Below are 13,075 nucleotides of genomic sequence, written 5' to 3'. Positions count from 1 at the left end.
CAGGACGAGGTGGTAACGGCAGCTCAGACTGACCCGGCCGCAGTAGAGGCCTGTATCGCTAGGGGATCTAAAGGCTTCATTGTACTTCAGCTACCAGCCAGGAGAGGGCACCTTGCCAGATGTAGACCTCTCATTTTCATACAGTCCCCGGAGAGACTGTTTTACACGTACAGATTAGGAACTTCAATACCAGAGGAAACAGCCGGCCCGACTCAACATCTTACTCACTTGGTCCCTTGACCACAACTTTGAGTTCTCCACTTCCGGCTCCTTTGGTGTAGACCTTGAAGTCCGCCGTCTCCTTTACACGCACACCCTTTGGCTGCAAGCCACGGCCCACAGCGCGACAGGCACTAGGATTTGAAGCTGGAACACCAGTACAGACATTTTAGAGTCAAAGAAAACCTTACAACGACTACACATCTTGGGCTACTTTCACATCTGCGTTTTTCTCTGGTTTTGAGATCCGTCAGAAGATAAGAAAAAAATAAAAATAGCTCAGGTTTTGTCCCCATTTATTGTCAATCGGGACAAAACCGAACAAACCGAAATGGAGTGCACCAGAATGCATTCTGTTCCGGTTTGTTGCAAGCAGTTCTTTGTGTGCGGCATGGCAAACTGAAAAATGCCGGATGCGGCATCGAAAACCATGCAATTCAACGGTACCGGATCCATTTTTTCTCAGACATGAACAGATCTGGCACCAAAACCAAAAGTCAATGGGTACCAGATATGTTTTTCGTGTCTGAAAAAAACTGATCCAGCGCTCTTTGACTTACAATGGTTTTAGTGCCAGATGCGGCATGTTCAGTTTCGATATAATACAAACTGACCTGTTCTGAGCGGATGCAGACGGTTGTATTATTCTAACGGATGCGTTTTTGTTTTGGCTTAGAGATCCCATGCCGGATAGCAAAACCGGACAGCAAAGACGCCTATGTGAAAGTAGCCTTAGAGAGCCGTCGGACAGCTCCCAACATACACACTGAGGGTGCATGTGCTCTCAATTGGGAGAGAAGGGTAGGCTGCTATCCGACAACTTTGGTGACAGCTTATATTCCGAGCTCAGGCATACTGGAATTCAGCTGCTTATATCTCAGTAGGTCGTCCGTGTAGGGTCGGAAGCCCCCCCATGCACATTAGGTAATGGGCCGATCCTGTAAATCTGGCCATTGCACTAACAATCCAGTGTCTAGTAAGATTAACCAAAAAGGATGATCTATAAAATACACACATCCCAAAATCATGCGTCATTCTTACAAGATCGGTTTGCTGCAAAGTATTCTAGGATTCACGCCCTCGCCTATCCCTTGGTTGAACTTTATAAACTTATATAATTTTTCAACCGTATTAACTATAACCATTTGGTTAAAAATTTGCACATTTTTGTATATAACAAAATAATTTTTTTTTAAAGTGCAAAACAGATAACATTTTCTATAAGACATGTATTTAGCACACGACCTCCAGCACACTGCATGCAGATATACCATAAATCCTTCACGTCCCCCAAACTAGCAGAGAAGACACTGCAGCAAGAGACAGGAGAGATCCAGCAGGCTGACCACCTCCCCAGATGAAGGCACGAGAAAAAGAAAGAAAGAAAAAACAAGAAATTTCTATAGCAGAAAATTGAGAGAGAATCAGATTGAAGTCAGTGTCTTAGATGAAAGGTGGTACCGATGCCTGGTGGCGAGGAGGGGACTGCACCACAGGAGGCATGCGGCAACCTTCACACCAAGTTGCCTGCAGGTGAACAAAGTAGCAGGAAGGTGCAAATGGACAGAACCAATGGCATTTCTAGTTGTATAGGAAACATTTGTATGTCTAACAAGGCTAAACGTACATTTATAAAAGAGATAGACACAACTGGTGGCAAGCAAGCATTATAGTACATGTTGTAGGAGGACAAGAAAGCACGAGAGAAACCCTCCGCCCTCTTTGCAAAGATCATTTACCCTCAATATGTCCTGGATCTTCAGAATAAGGGCCCTTGCACACCACTGTAGGCCCTCCTGTGTCCATCTACCTGGACAGGACAAAGCGGCAATCCTCTGCACCACTGCTACTAAGGAGGTGGACCGAGACCTTGAAGAGGCTTGTGCCATGCTTCTTCAAACCGCTGATTGGTGGCATGTTGAAAATTGGACCCCCATTGGGCTGATATTGATTAATTAGGGCCCTTGCACACGACCATATGCCCTCTGAGATACAGTCTGAGCGGGCCATATGTCCCGGAGCAGCATTGATCGTGCGCGCGGGAGTACACAGCATCATAGATTACAATGATGCTGTGGAGGTCGGGCCGCCCGGGGTGCTACTGTCCTGCACTCATATGATTTTATGAGTGCGGGACAAAAGCCACGCGGACGGCCCGACCTCCACAGCATCATTGTAATCTATGATGCCGTGTACTCCCGCGTGCATGATCAATGCTGCTCCGGGACATATGGCCCGCTCAGACCGTATATCTCGGAGGGCATACGGTCATGTGCAAGGGCCCGAATCAATCAATATCAGCCCAATGGGGGTCCAATTTTAAACATGCCACCAATCAGCGGTTTGAAACATGGCACAAGCCTCTTCAAGGTCTCGGTCCACCTCCTTAGTAGCAGTGGTGCAGAGGATTGCCGCTTTGTCCTTTCCAGGTAGATCGACACAGGAGGCTGCAGCTCTCACACAAGTGTCACAGCCATTAAATGGGTTGTCCAGGTTTTAATATTGAGGACCTATACTCAGGAACCCTCGCCGATCAGTTGTATGACAGTGAGCGCGGGCCATCTCTTCCTGCTGGGAGATCTCATACAGCTGATTGGCAGAGGTCTGACACCCGGCAGGATTGGTCATCAACAGGGATGAGCGAACTCCTGTTTAAGTTTGGGGTACAAGGCTCGGGTTATCTAAGAATTCCGTTATGGATTTGGCTACCTTGGACCATAAGTTATGGTCTGTGGTAGCGGAATTCTGAGATAACCCGAATTTTAAACCAGAAGTTCGCTCAACACTAACCATCAATATTAAAAACAGATTGTGGGTGTGTAGAGACGACCCAGCACTGATCTAACATTGATGGTCTACCACAATTGTGGATTTTGCTGTTGACAAGCAGTTAACACACTGCAATACTACATTTAATCGCGGAGCACAACATCCCTTTTGAAGCCAATGGGGGAAAAAGAAAATCTGCAGAAATCCACAACACAATGGGGACATGCTCAGGATTTCAAAAATCTGCACCGCAGGTAAATTTCAGTGCAGAATGTCTCTACAGCATGTCAATCAGATTTGTGCAAATCCTCAACTTGCCCGACACCATATTCTGCTGCAGATATTCCATGAACAAATCCACAGCAAGTCTGCCCCGTGGCCACCTGCCCTTAGGATTACATTCAGGCCAACGCTTCGCTTGCGTGTATGGAAGCGGTTCTTACCTTGACCAATAGTGACGGTGTAAGGACTCTTGGGAATCTGCACACCACCAAATGTGATATAAATGGTGTAGACTCCTTCAATGGTGGGCTTGTAGGTGCATCGGTATGTGCTGCTACCTTTATCCTCCAGCTGCATATCTGCTGTATCTTTCCGACCGTTTGGGTCCTGTATGATCACTTCTACTTCACCCATACCAGCACCTAGAATGAAAAACAGACTCCGTATGAGGGTATGCTGCAAACAGAAGGTCAGTAACTAGTGTCACAGTAATGCACCTTACACATGTCTGGCTACCCTTCGCCTGTGAAGCAGGGGGAACCTTAGAGGAACAGAGCCAAAACTGATGCCATAGTCTATGGGATCATACCCATCCATCCGGCCGGATGTCAAATAGCACCAGACAGAAAACGCTGCATGCTCAGTTTTTCTGTACGGCGCCATCAATGTAAAGACGTCGGATCCATGCAGTACACATCAGTTGTGTCCGGCTCGACATGCAATATGCTGGATGGAAAGGTATGATCCCATAGAAAACGATGGGATTAGCCCAAGGATCCCCGTGCTTCACAGCGGAGGGGGAACTAAACCATTAGATTAGAAAAAAAATAAAAAATTATAATAGATAGATAGATAGATAGATATATATATATATATATATATATATATATCTATCTATATCTACATGAACTAGGAAACAAACACCTTTTCATCTTTTTAGCTGCACACCCGCCAATTCCCAGGCTCCTCTTCTGCCATCCACACAGCTTCTCAGACCACCCGATAGTCCGAGACCCCGCCACCGTTGGATCAGGCAGCACTGCTCACATGCATCAGCTAATCTGAGGTGCGGCGATCTTGGATGACAGAAAAGACGCCTGAAATCTGTGCAAGTGCAGTTAAGATGAAGAGGTCACCATGCAGATGTCCAGTTCTTTCCCCAGTTAGGGCTCATTCACACGTCTGTTCTGGGTCTGCATCCGTTCCGGAATTTTGTAAAAAAAAAAAAAAGAAAGAAGAATGTCCTATACTTGTCCGCAATCGCAGAAAGAATAGGCATTTCTATCATACGGCTGGCCATGTACGTTCCACAAAACGTGGAACATACATGGCCAGTATCAGTGTGGACGGGTGAATGGACTCTAAATTAATTTTTTTTCCCCCTTGAACCGGATCATCACTTTAAACAGTAGGAATATAACCATGTAGGAGACAAGGGATCTCCCCGCAAAAAAATAAAAAAAATTGCATTTTCAGACCACATCTTTTGAATCTTCAACCCCAAAAAAATTAAAAAAATTGGTAGATCATCAATGTACAGAGAAAAGCCGTATTCTCTTGTGTACTATACTTCATGTACACGGGTCCGCCACTTAATTTACTGCCCTGGCTTCTTGAAAAGGCAGCTCATAATCAAGAAGTGATTGCAGAGAACTCGGATGGATTTTCAAAGGAGACAGCTGGTTCAAATAAGATGCCCTAGATTAAGATGCTTAGTAAATTGGCTGCTATAGACTACAGGATTAACAGCTTTCAACAGTGCCATACGCATCAGATCACAGTGGAGTCTACAGCTGCTTCCATAGACACACAAGCTGCAAAGAAATAAAACTATGGTGCCAATTTCTCCTCTAAGCGTTCCTCCGTACCTGCAGTGAAGATCTCAAAGAAGGTGGTTTTGTTTGCAATGTTTCCAGCAGGCTCTAGACCAGGTCCCTGTGCAGTGACTTTACTAGCATCCCCATGAGACTTGTCCACAGTCACCTCAAATGGGCTCTTCGCAATGTGCTGTCCAGCAAAGAGGACAGTAACCTGAAATAAGATAATGAGAACGGCATTAAAGTCAATCACTACAGTAAGGGTCCATTCACACGGCCGGCACTATAATAGAAATGCCTTTTCTTCTCAGTGTCTGCAGACAAGAATAAGACAGGTTCTATTTTTTTGTTGCGGGGCCGCGGAACGGAACCCTAATATATCTCTATCTCCAGAAAACGGACGGCACTCCGACAAGATGATGGTGAAAGGTTCCTTTAAGCAACCATACGGTGCACCGTATGGTTGATTAAAGGAACCTTTCACCATCATCTTGTCGGAGCGCCGTCCGTTTTCTGGTTATATTGAGTGGGGTAAGAGGTAGATTCCCCTGGAGCGTGCACCCACTTTTTCCTGTTTGTAGTCAGTGCCGCCATAGATTTTGGTGGCGATTCTCCCAAATGCATCCTGTGTGGACGTAGCATAAAAGAAATATAATATATATCCCCACCCGCAAGTCTTACCTTGTGTAAACCAGTCACTTTAGGAATGTAATACACTGAGAAGGTTCTGTTCTTGTCGTTGTTGGCAGTGACTTTAGCCTAAAAGACAATGAATAAACCATCTGCGTATGCCCGTTTCATGTAGGTCACCTACTGACTAACAACTGAACCTATACACAGAAGGCTACGTTCACATCTCCATTTCAGGGATCCGGTGCAAGTGCTAGCCAAAAAAATAAAAATTGCGTGCAACGTTTTTTGTCCGGCTGAAACACATGATTTATGCCGGATCATCGCCAGACCTTCTTGCAGGTAGGGGGGATCCCGCAGACTGCTGGATCTCAGAACAGATTTGTGAATGTAGTTGAATTGAAACAGTTTTTTTAAGCTCACATTATACAAGACTTCACATCTTACCTCCTCTCGGTGTCCTGCAGGATCCTCCACGTAAACGATGACTTCTCCAAGCCCAGCGCTGATGGTCTCTACAGTGAACTCTGCACGCTTTTTCACCATGTTACCAGTTGGCTCAATACCTGAAGAATTTCATACAATTTTATACCAAGTGAGCGCCATGTCAAGTCCAAAAACACTTCTGGGGAAAAAGAAAAATACATTTTAAACCCACACACCTGGCCCGTAGGCTCTGGCCTTCTTGGGGTTCAGCTTGGGCCTGAGGGGAGCTCCAGGCTTCAGCTTGGCCTTTGGGAACTGGGACAGGTAGGTCATGACTGAGTGCTCATCTACATTCGGGTCTACAATTTCCTCAGGAGTGATCACCTGCAGAAGATAAGCCGATTAAGGACCAATGTACAGCAAAACAGATTTATACAATATAATCATGCCAAAGCAAGTCTAAAAAGTGTTCAGTGGAAGAGAATAAAGACACAGGGTCACTTATTAACAGTTGTATGGATCTTTTTGGCACATTTGATAAAAAAAAGGAGTGTCAAAGGAATGGCTGGGGCTGGGCTAAGAATCCTGCCCCGGCAAATTTACAAATTTTACGTTAGGGGGAAAAAAAAAAAAAAAAAAAAAGTAAAAGTTGCCAAAAACTACGCCGACAAGGGCTGGTGTAGATTTTCCAGCAACCACAAGGACTACCAAAGATGCGCCTGTTTTATGATGAGGCATGCGCCCAGTCATAAATCAGGCACATCTTCCGGCACAAACACTGGTGTAAAATGAACAAAAAGGAATAGAAAAAAAATAAAAAATTAATACTAATAATGTATGTCAATGCACATTACTCTGGAGATGGCCGCCATCGATTGAGTGGAGCCTTAAGATTTGGGAAAATGTCAATTTACCTGAGGAATTCCCAACCAGTCGTCAGCCTGTTGCATGGCTTCACGTGCATTGTCCACGGGCTTGCTGGTGTCCCAAGAGTCCCAGTCAGGGCACAGACCTGGAAAAAAAGGTCAGATCCGTCAGTTTACACTGCCACCATCATCATGATGGCCGATCCAAAAGGTGCACATATTCCCTACAGCAGGCATCCTCAAACTGCGGCCCTCCGGCTGTTGCAAAACTACAACTCCCAGCATGCCCAAACAGCCTACAGGTATCAGCCTACAGTAGGGCTTTGTGGGAGTTGTAGTTTTACAAAAGCTGGAGGGCCGCAGTTTGAGGATGCCTGCCCTACAGCCTACGATGTCCTAGTGGTTCTGATGCACATCATGGCATTGATAGGATAACACATCATTCATTACAAAGAAAACGACCGCCTATTCTCTGCATTACATTTATAGGGTTTCATTTTCCTGTTCAGCCCTCTATTTAGACTTAGGGTCCAGTCACACGTCTGTAGTTCTGGCTCCACATCCATTCTGCAACTTTGCGGAATGGGTGCAGAGCCGTTCATTTCAATGGAGTCTTAAAAGACTGAGCTGTCCGCATCCGTAGTTCCGTTCCACGGCCCAGCAGCAGAGATGGAGCATGTCCTATTCTTGTCCTCGATTGCCATCATAGGGCAGGTCATGTGCGGTCTGCAAAACACTTACGGACGTCTGAATGGACCCCTAGACGTGGCTATGAGCAATTCAAGGCACCCACCAGGAGCGCAGCTGTCGACAAGGGCACCCAGAGCTCTGCCACTTTGCCAGTCCCTGCTGAAGTTGGTGACGGGGAGCTGAGGCAGTTTGTTCTGGATCCATCCCAGGAGCCTCTGTTTTGGTGTCTGTTTCTTGACCTCTTCATCCTCCTCTTCATCCCACATTGGCATGGAGATTGAATAATGCAGAATAAGGGTCCAGATAAGACCCAGGATGAGTTTGAGGTTTCCATCCACAATGGCTTTACTGTCTGCAGGAGAGAAAGAAAAATAAATAAAAAGTTAGTTATTTTTTTCCCCCCTAATATTGCCAAAAATATAAGAAAAAACAGGAAGCCATTATTAGTGCGATATTGAAGTTTTACCGCTAGTCGCTATAAAGCACTTGCAGACCCAATATTCAGGACCTATCGTCAGTCTGCCATTCACAACTAGAAATATTTGCTGTTTCAGCATGTCCATCTGTCTCAAGGCTGTACGCTCAGACAGTGTTTAGTCTTGTTGGCAAGATTTCCATAAATACCAAAGCGATAAATCCTGTCCAAGACCACGGATAACAGTAGAATATTTAGGCTCCTCGTCTTTCAATGCAAGCCTTGCTTGACCTTGGTCACCGATCCATCAGGATCAACTGCTTATACACCAGTTCTCCCTAAAACCGGCCATACACATCAGCCTCTGTTCGCCATTTTACTACCCTGTTCCAGGATGAATGCCAGACGAAACCCAGCATTTATACCGTAAACCGACCGCGTGGATCGAGATAGTCATGGTGATCTGGCAGCATACAGATGTGTCTTGCAATGCTGGATGTTGGATCAGGCAAGTGGATTCCCTACGCAACGGATAACGCAGCCTAAGGGTCCATTCACACAACCGTATTTCTGGGTCCGCATTCCAGAACAGGTGCGGACGCGTTTATTTTTTAGTGGGGCCACAAAAGATGCAGACAGCACTCAGTGTGCCGTCCGCATCCATAGTCCCGTTCCGGACAAGAATAGGTATTTCTATCATAGTGCTGGCCCCATGCGTTCCGCAAAATGCTGAACGCACACAGCTGGTACACGCATTTCGCGGATCTGCAGTTTGTGGTCCGCAAAACACTTAGTTGTGTGAATGGACCCTTAGACTAGCCCTCTAATGTGTATTGGGGGGGGGGGGTCCTCCGATGCAAAAGGTTAGGGGAAATCCGGATCAAGGATGTTAACATGCTCAATCCTTGCATTCTCAGGGAGATAGGTTACTGCTAGAGAACACATGCACACTCAGCCTGAGCCAAGTGTGCATGTATATGGAAGAGGGTCTGGAGGAATAGCTAATGGCCATACAAGTGATCAGTAAGCCACATTTACAAGGGGTGACTGGGCGGGCAGTTATCAGGAACTAATAGTTTCTCCTATCAGCAGGCAATTATTGGGAATGAGGCGATAAATGCATTTATGTGCAGAAATCACCTGTATGGGGACAGGCAAAGGCTGCTTAAAGGGGTTGTTTTATCTGAGACAATGGGGGCACATCGCTACGAAATGGCCCCATTGTCTGATAGGTGCTGGTCACGGTCCGGCCACCACCAAGCGCTCTCCCCACCCAAGTGAATGGGAGCGCACTGCACATGACCAACCACCGTTGCCATTCACCATTAGGGGCCTGACGGAAATAGCCAAGCCAGCGCTCTATTTTTGGTGGCCCCATAGAAAATGAATGGAGGGTGGCTGCGCATGCATAGTGTGCCCTCCTTCACTTTCGGGAGTCAGTTCTCGATATAGGCGAGGTTCCCAGCGGTGGGACCTGCACCTATCAGACAGACAATAGGGGCATATCCTAGCGATACCCCCTATTGTCTCAGATGAGAAAACCCTTTTAAGGATTCATTGAGGGAGATTTATCAAACTGGTATAAAGTAGAACTGGCTTAGCTGCCCATAGCAACCAATCAGATTCCTCCTTTCATTTTCCAATGGAGCTGTGAAAAATGAAAGGTGGAATCTGACTGGTTGCTATGGGCAACTCAGCCAGTTCTACATGTCTACCCCACTGTTTCCAGGCACCCAATCAACGAATAGTCGCCTGTTCATACACAAACATGAAAGTGAAAACCATAAGAAGTCACATTATATACAAGCACAGACTATACAGAACTACAAGAGCTTACAACCCAAGAAAACCATCTGTTCCTGCACAGGCTTCCTATACCCAGCCAGACCCCAAAAGGGAGGGAGGTTGTCCAACATCCACGTTTAAGGACTACTACTACTAATTGATTCCAGCTACGTTGTGAAGCCGCTTTCCTCTGCAGCACATCACAGCTATAACAAAAGGAAGACGCAACAGGACGCTCAGCGTAATGCATCCAGCACATGCTTATCTGTAGGCCAGAAGTGAAGGTCTGAGGAGGGGGGGGCCGTGTCTTCCAGAAGTCTGAGGCTCGAAAATCACAACTGGAACTCTTAACAAGCTCTCAAACAAGGCGGGAAGGGAAGCCAAACTGCCGAGGCAGCAAAGGGAGAGAATCCAAGGTGGCCCTAGCGCATCCAGATTACAAGAGTATGGCCAAGTTCACATCTGCTCTGCCTGTGTTTTTACGTTCCTGAAAAAAAAAAAATATAAAAAATAAAATAAAATACTGGAAGAGCTGAATTCGGAATAGGACTGACACCAACTGCACCCATCGACTAGAACCGGGTCACCTGGTTTCCGTTACGGTTTTTCTCAATCATACTATAGTTATATCCCAAGACTAGTTGGACCACCCACATACTCCTGGTCTAAAGAGCCTAAGACTAGACTGAAGCGGAAAATACAAAAATTACAGTTTGTAAATTTCAGACACTTTATTATTCATATAGACAACCCTTTTAACCAACACCAAAAGGGTACAAATCAATAGGGGCCTCAGATTTTCCCAGTTAAATTCTAAATTCCATTTGGTCACATCGCCAATTAATTCCATTTACACCTAATTTACACAGCGCCCAAATATAACATGGGTAACTGATCAAAAATTGGCACCAAATCTAATTCGTGATGGGTCTGCAACCATTTAGGCCTTATCGGAAACTTCTGGGTAAAACAAAATTGTCCCCTTTAAGGAGACCAGGTTCGTTACACAAGTCTAAAGGCCACCTCTGACACGTCCGTTTTAGGCTACTTTCACACTGGTGTTTCTGGGTCCGCTTGAGAGATCCGTTTCAGGGCTCTCACAAGCGGCCCAAAACGGATCAGTTTAGCCCCAATGCATTCCGATTGGATAAGGATCCGTTCAGAATGCATCAGTTTGCCTCCGTTCAGCCTCCATTCTGCCCTGGAGGCAGACACCAAAATGCTGCTGGCAGTGTTTTGATGTCCGCCTGACGATGCAGAGCCAAACGGATCAGTCCTGACTTGCGATGAAAGTCAATGGGACGGATCCGTTTTCACTGAGAATATGGTGCAATTAAAAACGGATTCGCCTCCCATTGACTTTCAGTGCAAGTCAAAACGGATCCGTTTGCATTTTTTGTTCATGGTAATGCAAACGGATCCGTTCTGAACGGATACAAGCATTTGCGTTATAGGTGCGGATCCGTCTGTGCAGTTACCAGACGGATCCACACCTAACGCAGGTGTGAAAGTAGCCTTACTAACTACACGCATTCCCCCATGTAACAATTCTGCAGCATCTATTTGTAGGACTATGTTGTGCTAGAAGTTATAAGTTAATTGCCAGCAGTGTGCAATGAGGGTCCAGCTAGGTGTTACCAGTTGAGGGTGTGTCCCTGTACAGTCTGATGCTAGTAGCACTGATTGGATAGTATTAAACTGACACACCCGCAACTGGTAAACACCCATCTGACACTTCACTGCAAACCATAGCTTCTGGTAGGAATAAAAGAGGAATGAGAGTCCCAACAATAGATGCTCAAGAATTAGGACATAGGTCTGTTATAGTAACTACTTGCATTACCCATCAGGAGAGGTGACAGGTGCTCTTTACTTAAGAGTCACATTAAGAGGCCCATAAGACACTGCCATTTTCAAGCTCTCATTAAAGTCTGTAATCATGAAAATGGGTAAATGGGGTGATCCCAAGATTAAAAATAAATAAATCCATATTTAGCAACGCATCATCTGGATTTGAATACTTTTGTAATTGAATGTAATGAAAAATTTTGCATAGCCCCCCCTAGTTATTTAATCAAGTTATCTGAATAGCGCCACCTGCTGTTTATTTCTATCTGTCCACCTCACTGGGGTGGTCACACATGCTCAGTGGAAATCTTCAAATGCCTATCTGATAGAAGGGGTGGCAGTTACAAGGAGAGAGCTGCAGCAGAAAGGACACCTCCGGAGCTGTCAGCTTGATATAAATCTAGCAGAGCAATGAATGGGGAGATCTCTGGATCTATGGGAGGTGCAGGGCTGGTTCTAGCTTTGTTAGGAAGAGGTTGTGATGTACTACATGACCCCCCCCCCCCCCCCCCCCTTTAAGCTATTTTCCATTTCCCCTTAATTCAACCAGTGCTGAAGGACATGTTTCATCATGCAAGGAATTCTCCCAGCCGGACTGTCCCAAAGCAGAGGCTGCAAATGTTATAGAAAGTGGCTGTAAACTGAAGACAGAGGAAACGTCTGAGATGTCTGACTCGTGAGTTCATGTGACTTCACAATATAGGATTTTTCCCGTATAAGGCCTCCGCTACTGGATTACATGTTTCCTGCCGCTCCTCGCTCGCTGTGGAACCGGCCCAAAGTTTTCTTCCGATACCAAACCCAAACTTTCCCAGGCTTTGAGAACAGGACAGTTTGCCATGTATCCAGCAAAACAGAGCAAGCCAGACACAGGCGGGACAAAAGGCAAAGACTCATCAGTACGCTTGTGGAACTACAACTCTCAGCAAAGGAAAACATCACTCAGAGCACCAACAGGGTAATCCCACCACAATCTGCCTAGGCATGCAGAGATGTGCTAGCTATTAGATTGGTGAGTAATTGACTGCTGGGACCTGCGCTGATCATAAAAATGGGGACCCCTTTCCCCCCCCCCCCCCAAAGTGAACGCAGCAGCAGGTGGAGCATGCACATTGCTGCTCCATTCACCTCTGTGATAAAGGCCAGCACTGGTGGTACGCGGCCATCTCTTGCAGTCCCATAGAGATATGAGCAGCAGTGGACATGCTCAACCGGCAGCTTCAGTCATTTTAAGGGGGGGCCCTCCAGGGAATAGGGTGCATAGGTGGTTCAGACCCCCCACCCATCTATTAGTGATCACCCTGTGGGGCTACAAGACATGGCGTCAATATAGGCTCAACCCCTTTAAGAACTGAAACGCATTATACAACTTAAAAAAGGGTCATTCC

General features: G+C 46.0%; 1 protein-coding gene across 4 annotated transcripts in view; it reads right to left on the bottom strand.

The window, feature by feature from the left end:
* The window catches only part of FLNA (filamin A), a 118,103-nt gene that overhangs the window by 42,945 nt on the left and 62,083 nt on the right, over positions 1-13,075 (bottom strand). For all 4 annotated transcript variants that reach the window (XM_044268710.1, XM_044268705.1, XM_044268706.1 and 1 more), the window contains 8 exons: positions 7,743-7,991; positions 6,998-7,095; positions 6,320-6,467; positions 6,105-6,223; positions 5,709-5,786; positions 5,079-5,241; positions 3,432-3,632; positions 229-366 (listed from right to left, as the gene is read on the bottom strand). In XM_044268710.1, the coding sequence (XP_044124645.1) occupies positions 229-366; positions 3,432-3,632; positions 5,079-5,241; positions 5,709-5,786; positions 6,105-6,223; positions 6,320-6,467; positions 6,998-7,095; positions 7,743-7,991 (1,194 nt within the window). The remainder of the gene's footprint in view (positions 1-228; positions 367-3,431; positions 3,633-5,078; positions 5,242-5,708; positions 5,787-6,104; positions 6,224-6,319; positions 6,468-6,997; positions 7,096-7,742; positions 7,992-13,075) is intronic.

Source organism: Bufo gargarizans, chromosome 9 (genome assembly GCF_014858855.1).
Source record: "Bufo gargarizans isolate SCDJY-AF-19 chromosome 9, ASM1485885v1, whole genome shotgun sequence".
NCBI classification, from domain to species: Eukaryota; Metazoa; Chordata; class Amphibia; order Anura; family Bufonidae; genus Bufo; species Bufo gargarizans.
This window is presented reverse-complemented; position numbering and strand designations above follow the sequence as displayed.